The 7919-nt window shown below is 57.1% G+C and overlaps 1 protein-coding gene and 1 long non-coding RNA gene across 3 annotated transcripts in view; both read right to left on the reverse strand.

The window, feature by feature from the left end:
• Positions 1–610, reverse strand: part of SNED1 (sushi, nidogen and EGF like domains 1) — a 23645-nt gene extending 23035 nt beyond the window's left edge. Inside the window, exon 1 of the mRNA XM_017728723.1 lies at positions 557–610. Within this exon, the coding sequence (XP_017584212.1) occupies positions 557–610 (54 nt within the window). The remainder of the gene's footprint in view (positions 1–556) is intronic.
• Positions 611–5740: 5130 nt separating this feature from the next.
• LOC108445332 overlaps positions 5741–7919 on the reverse strand; it is a 2943-nt gene continuing 764 nt past the window's right edge. Inside the window, exons 2-5 of one of the 2 annotated variants that reach the window (XR_001860150.1) lie at positions 7470–7532; positions 6784–6851; positions 6566–6700; positions 5741–6321 (exon numbers count right to left, since the gene is read on the reverse strand). This is a non-coding gene — a long non-coding RNA (uncharacterized LOC108445332). Of the gene's footprint in view, positions 6322–6565; positions 6701–6783; positions 7533–7919 lie in introns of both variants that reach the window. The other variant, XR_001860149.1, reaches the window with a different exon arrangement.

The following is a 7919-nucleotide window of genomic DNA, read 5'->3' on the forward strand; positions in this document are numbered from 1 at the left end:
TACGCTCCAGGCTCAAGGGCTTCTTTGTCTTTACTGGAGCAAAAAAAAACCGAAGCAAAACAAACACACCCACCCTACATTTATTATCGGGAAATGGTTTTACTGGGAGGGGCTGAGGTCCCAGGAAAGTCCCCTAAGCCCCACTAAAAGCACCAATGGTCCTGATTAATTATCAACTCCTGATGGGTGCTGCCTGCACCACCATGGGCAGATGCAGGGGTGAGGGATCCTGCTGTACTGGGGGGGCTCAGGGCCCTCTCTCACCTCCTGGTACCCAACTTGTCCCATGGCAGGAGCATCTGAGGTGCCAGAGGCAATGTGAGGGAGAACCTTGACCAACCCCAGCCTGCCACTGGTGCTGCGACAATGTGGGAATCTATTCCCAGCTCCAGAGGTTTTCCACGTTATTCATACCCCCATTGTATAAATATCCTCTGCTGTCAGGATTGTGGGGTACATCTGAAAAGGGGCCAAGGAACAAATTCTGTAAAGAGTGAACAACAGCAGGATTAAGTGAGGACAAGCCATGGACAAAACCATGGAAAGTCTATCTCACCTGGGGCCCCCGCTCTGCCATCAGCATGAGGATGCTCCCAAAATCCTTGCCCATGCCCTGCTGGTGTGGGGAGTGTCATATTTCTGTAGTGGGGGACAAAGGCATGGGGTGAAAGATGGAGGGCAGAAAGTGGGAAGCAGGGATGCAGCAGCCAGGGGCACGCTGTGGGGGCTCTGGAGCAGCACGGCACTCCCAAGCCCCTGGCAACTCCAACACCTGCTCCCCCTCATAGTGGTCCCAGAGCTGGACCCCAAGATTAGCCTGACTCCTGGGATGCCAGTAAACCTCAGCCAGCACCAGCGGTCCAGGACCACATGTCCCCCAGGCAGGCAGCCCTGTCTGAGCCCTACTGCTGATCCCAGAGAGGTGACCCTGTCACTTTAAAAATCTCTTGGAAGAAAATGTTAAAAGAAAAGGAGAAAAAAAAAAAAAAAGGATTGAAATCCAAAATAAATAAGCAGCCACATCCGGATTTCTCCCCTAGGACGCTAATAAAGGTTTTATGGGTTTGATATGAATTACCCTCCCTGGCCATTCATCACTGATTTTCTGGAAGGCATTAGGCTGCACGCCCTGGTCCCAGCCCCGGCCTCGGGGGACGCCGTGGTGGGATGCAGCGGGGGCACTGCCATCCTCCCCACACAGCTAACCTGTGGCTCTGGGATGCCAGCTGAGACCCATCTCTTTCGGGGAGAGACTGCAGGGCCATCTTCTGGCCGTTGCCCTCTACCACTTTACACCCGTCAGAGTGAGCCCAGCGCTCCCAAAAGTCCCATCCCCTGGCCCTGCCATGCCAAGCTCAGCTTCCAAGGAACACAGGGATATTGTGGCACTAACCTGCCCCTCTGCCAGGACCAACCCCACAGGGCCATCCTGGGCTTCTCCTGGTAGGTTTTACCTTGAGAAAGGGGAAGGGCAGCCATCCCAAGCATGAGGGGAGGATTTTCTTCCAGGCAGGCTTTGCACAGGAAAGCATCACCATATTCCCCCCATGTTGTCCAGCCCAGCTCCCTGGGATGTTAAATTGGAAGCAGTAAATGGAGCAAGGAGAACAGCTGTGGGCCCCAGCTGCAGACATTTCCTCTGGGCCTGGAGCTGGAGCCAGTGCGAAGCTGGGCTCTGTGCTGAGAATGCTGGGGGGAGTGTGGGGGAAAGCAGCCCTTTCTCCACACCATCTGGCCAAGCTCTGTCCTCTGCCACCCACTCCATCTCCAGGAACAGATGCCCCTTTCTGCCACCCCTTTATGGTGTCCAGCTCTTTGATGGCCACCAAAATGGGGCCAGGACCTGCCACAGCCATCCAAGTGGGCAGTTCTGGTGAGGCTGTCAGGCTGTGGAGGGGATGGTGCAGGTCCCAGGGGTGTCCTGGACTCTCATCCCAGCTTCCCTGGCACCCGCAGCTGGAGATGCTCCCCAGCAAAGAACCACATCATAGGTCCCAGAGTGCTTAGCCCTGGTGCTTCCTCCTGCACTCCACAGACACCCAGTAAGGGGGTTGTGAAGGCCAGTGGGCACTAGGTGTGCTACGGGACCAGCTCTCCACTGCAAAGCTGTGCCAGAGGGAGTGGTAGATGCCACCTCCAGGAGCGAGAGATGGAGGCAGAGGTCCTTCCGCTCACCCCAAGCCTGTATAAACATCCCTGTATAAATGACCCCTTCCACTGAGCCCCAAACCTGGCATCACAGTTTCAGGGCCACCCCAAATCCACAGGCAGTCACCCCCTGGTTCCTCCAGGCTTCCACTCACAGCCCCGTGCTGGAGCCCCCTGCCTCCCACAAAAGGCAGCCCTAGAAAACCATTGGGAAATAGCACAAAGCCCTACCCACCCCCCACCCCAGTCAGACCCCGTGCTCGGGGAACGGGACATGTGGAAGGGGCCTGGGGAGCTATTAATGATCCAGAGCGCATTCAGCACGGATGCTTTCAGGCAGAGGGGACTGCAGGTCAGCACATGGTTTGGATTTGGCTCTCTCCTCCCTTCCAGCTAATTGGGCCAAGCCCAGAGAGCGTTCCCTGCGGGTGCCAAACACGTGTGTGGCACAAGCAGCACCTCCTGTGGGGGAGAGCTAGTCCTGGAAGCTCCCTCCCCAGGGTGGGAGAGGCAGCCAGGTAGCCCAGGGAGGTGTGCGGGTGTTTGAGGGGACCTGAGGTTTGAACTCGTTATCTGGCCCAGGCTCAAAGAATGCAGCAACACAGATCATGTGCATAGATGTGGGTGGTGGGAAGGGGCTGGAGAGCAGCCAGGAGGATGGAGGTTACTGCAACACCCAGCTCCCGCTCCCCCAAACCCCCAGCAATGCCTGCCTCCACTCTACGGGGCCAGGGGAACAGGGGGGACCTCTTCCCCTCTCCCATCCTTTCACCTCCTCCTGCCGCCCTGAGACCCTTCTGAACCACATGGCCTGGGTATCTGGTGGCCACGTGTCATCTGAGCCGTGGTGGCAGGGATGTTGCTGGGTTGCAGTTGTGTCCCCTCCCCCCTGCCAGGGGAGTCCCAAATGAGCAGAAGGACATGGGCCTGTGGGGTTCCAGGTGCTGTTGCCCTGGGAAGCTCAGGGTTGTTTGGTGATGCTGGGTGAACACGGTGCCACTGGGACACAGAAGAGGAGCTGTGGCTCTGCCAGCGACTGCTGACACCAGCACAAATGGGGATGTGCAACCACGGAGATGGATACAAATCCTCCTCCCTGGGGGAAGCCCTGGCCCAAGGCTCTTGCCCACCACTGCAAAGCCAAGGTTTTGAAATGCTGAGGGTGCTGCTGGCTCTGGAGGGATGGGGATGCTTTCAGGGAGTGCCCCAGCAACCCTGTAGCACCAGGGGTCAGTCACCCTGCCAGCTCAGCTGCCACCCTGTCACTCCCCACACCAGTCCCTGGCCTCACCACACATCTCAGGGGAGGACAGGGACACAGCACTTCACCCAAGGATATCCCTGGCTTCTGGGGCACTCCCAGTGCTGGGAACTGTGCCAAAACCAGGATGTGAGGTTGAAACCAGAGCCTGGTGAGATCCTATCCCCAGTTGAGGCTCCTGCAGCAGGCAGCTGGGTTAATGCAAATGAAAGCCAACCCGCCACCAGTTTTAATGAAGACTTCAAACCTGCTGTGAAGCCACATCGGCAAGTCGGGCATCACACACGGCTGGGGCTGGCCATGAGCACCTCCAGCATTGCAGTGGAGCATCAGAAAGCAACACCGGCTTTCCCAATCCAGCTGAAAGCTCCTCGGATGTTCTGCTGCTTTGATTATTTGACAGACCATGTTTTTTAAATTATTCTTGTATAAATATTTACGCATTTTTACAAGAACCATGCTTTGAGCAACAGGCCATGGCAGATGAAGGGCCAGAGGGGAGGGGGCTGGATGCTGGGTTGCTCCATCCCGGTTCCGCAGGTCAGCTGGGGGTTGAGCAGGAACAGCAGGGATGCAGGGCAGTGCTCCTGCCGGGGGCCCCAGGGAACAGAACCCAGCCAAACAGGGGACGGGCCAGAGGCCAAGCCGCCTGCTACGGGAATACATCGCCGGCTGCTGCTGGGAGCCCCATGCAGCCCCACATGCCTTCCTGGCCTCATCCCTGATCAGGTCCGAAAACCACTTCCCGCAGACACCCTGAGCAAGGAAAGCCCCACTGGGCAGCAAGGGCTGTTGGCAGGGTGGAGATCACTTCTCCATTCCCTGCTCCCACCTCAGCACTGCACCCCAGCCCAGCCCTTGCACCTTGGACCAGGCTGAGGAGAAGGCAGTGGGTGCTGGGAACCCCTTAGGGTGTTCTGGAAGAGAAAGGGAAGGGGTGGGAGAGCTCTGGGGCTCCCATATCTGTCCCCAAAGCCCCCAGTCTGTAGGGATAGTGCCTGCAGCAAAGTCTGCTGCTGGATTTCCTGGTGGGGACCCTCTCTGCCAGCCCCATCCTGCTCCCCAGGATTGTTGCTGTGGATTTTGGGAAGGATAAGGGTGAGCTCCCCCCCTCCCCCATCCACAGATGGGATCCACAACCCAGCCTCGAGTTTTCCACCGAGCTCAGCAGAAATTCACCCAGAAGGTCAGTGACCAGAGAAAGGGATGATCCATCATTAAATAAATTGTTTTCATTTCCCAGGATAAAGGGGAGGAAAAGGGGAGGAGGGGAGGTGTTGTTGGATCAGGACTGGAAAATAAAAGAGCACAAGGCAGGAAAACTGCCCCCTGTACTCCCTGCAGAGAGCAGCCCCAGCTCCTTCCCTGCGCCCTCACAAGGGTTTTACAGCCAAAGCTCTTAATGTGATTATAATAATTATTTCTTTCCTAGCAATTTCACCCCCCCTTTGGTTTTTTTGTTTTTTGTTTTTTTTTAATAAACAGCCTATTTTGAAATGTCACTAGGGGAAGCCAAGACTCCAGCTGAGCCCTGGCCTGGAGGAAGGAGCAGGGGCAAGGGGAGCGTGCGAATGTGTGCGGATTCATGTAGGCAAGCATGTGTGTGCAGGAGCGTGGGCACCCATGGGGACACCCCGCTGCAGCGTGCAAGCACACCCAGGGCTTTGAAAACCTGGCCATGCCCCAGGGATGAACAGACAGAGGATTCTTCTCCCTCCCTCTCAGTCTGGGTGCCCCATTGAACCCCCCCTGTCTCGCACCCCTCATCTCCCACCCCTCTGTGTGGTCCCCCCAAGCCCCAGGGCCGAGCTTTGAAATCTGTTGAAAAGAAACCCTTTTTGCCAAAATAAACAGCCTGTCATGTTAAATTACTCTCTCTTCCTCTCTACCTTCCCTGCTTTTGTCCCCCCCTCCCCATCCCAGCTGTTTTGTTGGGGGCCATGCCACTCAGGGGGCTTGTGGGGTGCAGAAGTGTGGGACTTGCAGTGCTAGGGCAGAGCATAACCTACCCCCTGCATCCCAGTGCCCCTGTGCCCCTCCATCTCCTCAACCCACCAGCTCAGCACCCCAGTACCTTTCTGCTGGGTGATGACGGCATCTTGCAGGGCCTGGGGTGCAGCAGTCACACTGCACAGCCCTACAGAGAGGCAAGCTGGGTGAGGGACACTGGGGGCTCATTGCAGCTCCTCGCCCACCTCTGCTGTGCCAAGTGCTCCCATGCCGCCAGGATTTTTCCTCTCTCTTGCTTGTACTTGCTCTTTATTTTTGGGGTTGTTTTCTCTCTCCTGTTTCTAACAGAGCAAAAATTCATGGAACCATAAAACGCTGAGATGGAAACAGTGATTAGCTCATTCAGGCCAGACTGTCTGCCAGTACCAGGGCACTTGCCACCAGCCTCCAGTGACTTGTCCAGACAGGACACTGTGCACTCTAGCCATGTCTTCCACAGCCTCACTATGGACCTTCTCGCTAGGAATTTTTTCCCACTGTCTTTGGGCCAGTAGAAGTGTGCTCAGCTTGGGCTGGTTGTGGGGTTGAGTGTCCAGGTGCTGCCCCAAATGTCCAGCCATGCAGTGTGCCTGCCCTACGGCTCATCCCATGTAGCACAGCCCCAGCCAGGGCTCAGCCACCCATCCATGTGGGATGGAGCTTCTGTCCCCCACTACCTGATCTACACCATTCCCTCCCCTCGCCAGCTGTGCTCCCTCCTGCTCAGAGCATTGCTCAGCATCTGGCAGCATCTCCAGCTGCTCCCACCTCTTCTGGCTGGCCAGCTTTGTCACCAAACATGCCACTACCCAGCATCACTCTTCCTTCTCACACTGTGCCTGCAGCAGGGTCACTCTCTGTGCTGCCTGTGCCTGGCAGCAGCCAGGAAGATGCTCCTCCAGGGTCTGCGCCTGGCCCCTTGCCTATGGGGGAGAGGAGAGAATGAGGAGGGGAGAGAAAGTGGTAGAGGAAGGGGGAAGGGGAATAGGAAAGGAGAAAAACAGGGTGAAGAACAGGAGGGAGGAAAAGGAAGAAAGAAGCAGGAAGGGAAAGGCAGAAGGGGGAAGGAGGAAAGAGGAAAAGGGGAAAAGGGGAAAAGGGGAAAAGGGGAAAAGGGGAGGTCCCAGCCTGCAGGAAGGGGCAGAAGGCAGCATTTGCAGCACCAACCTCTTGATTGTGGCACCCAGAGGTCCAAAAAGTGCAGATGTCAAAGGCAGAGATGAGCCGAGGTCACACTCGCTCCTCCTGGCATCAGCACTCTGGCAGCAGGATGTCAGGGCCACGCTGTGGGCTCAGCCAGCACTGTGACAAGAGGGCACGGTTACCCCACTAGCACCAAGACATCTGGGGGGACAGCCATGCTTCCCTGCCCTGCCCAGCCTTACCTTCCCATAGTACCACTCCTGGCTCTCAGTTCAGCTTCTGCATGCTCCCCCAGCTTTCCTGCGAGGCACTGACAGAAGGAAGGCCCTGGCTGCTGCTGCAGCAGCAGGGACTCCATCTATGACAAAGTGATGCTCCATGGGGACACAGCAACCCTGCCAGCAGTGAGCCATGCCCCACCACCCCCAGAAAAGTGGTGGGCTGCATCTCTCTGCCCTCTTTTTCCCACATCAAGGCATGAAGCAGTAATCTGTCTTGCCTGGCTTGGGTTCAGCATTCTTCAGGATGAGCCCAAGCCACTCTGATGGGGGTCTGTTGCTTTTGGTCCCTCACTGGGACTCCAGCCAGTTTGTCTTCACATGATGAAGGAGGGTAAGACCTGCACCCTCAGCCCTGGTTGAGACAGCCATTGGTGTGGGGGCCCCCTGCTCAGATGGGGTGAAACCCGAAGCACAGGGCTCAGGTAAGGAGAGCCCATCACCCACTGTCAGGGGTTTAAAAGCTGGCTGAGACTCCCCAGCCCAGAGCACCCACAGCCTCCTCGTAGTAAGAAGCCCAGGGCAGGCTTAATGACTCGAACTGCAGGCGCTCAAGGATGCTCTGCAGGCGGAATCTCTGACCCTTGGAAAGCAGAGCTCCTCCAGTCGGCTGGCAGAAGGGCAGACGACCGTGAGGGACAGACTCCTACCTGCAGGGCAGCTCTTCAGCCACGGGGAACTGAAGGAGGCACAAGGACGAACTGGAAATAACCCTGGGGAGATGCAGAATCTGGGCTGTTTAAAAGGGTAAGCCTGAGCCGAAGGAGGTCTCCCTCCCTTCTTCTGAAGCAGTCCCCACGCTCCTCTCGGGCCCCCTTGCCACACGGACCCCTGCTGCGACAGAGCCTCCCCATTCCCTTGCCTGCTATGACCAAGGGCAGAATCAGTTCGCAGGAAAGCCTGGGAGGGCTGAACCACGCTGTCCTGCTGGGAGAGCCCAGCTTTCCGGCCATAACCACTGAGCTCCGGCTCCAGGCCTGCGAAGCTCGGGAACTGTACCTCTGGAAGGTGACGGCATTCAAAAAGATAACGTGCCCGGAAACCCCCATGCCGGGATTTGTGGGAGACGGGGAGAAGCGAGGGTAGGTCTGAGGGTACGG

Source organism: Corvus brachyrhynchos, unplaced genomic scaffold, assembly GCF_000691975.1.
Source record: "Corvus brachyrhynchos isolate BGI_N302 unplaced genomic scaffold, ASM69197v1 scaffold223, whole genome shotgun sequence".
Taxonomy (NCBI): Eukaryota; Metazoa; Chordata; class Aves; order Passeriformes; family Corvidae; genus Corvus; species Corvus brachyrhynchos.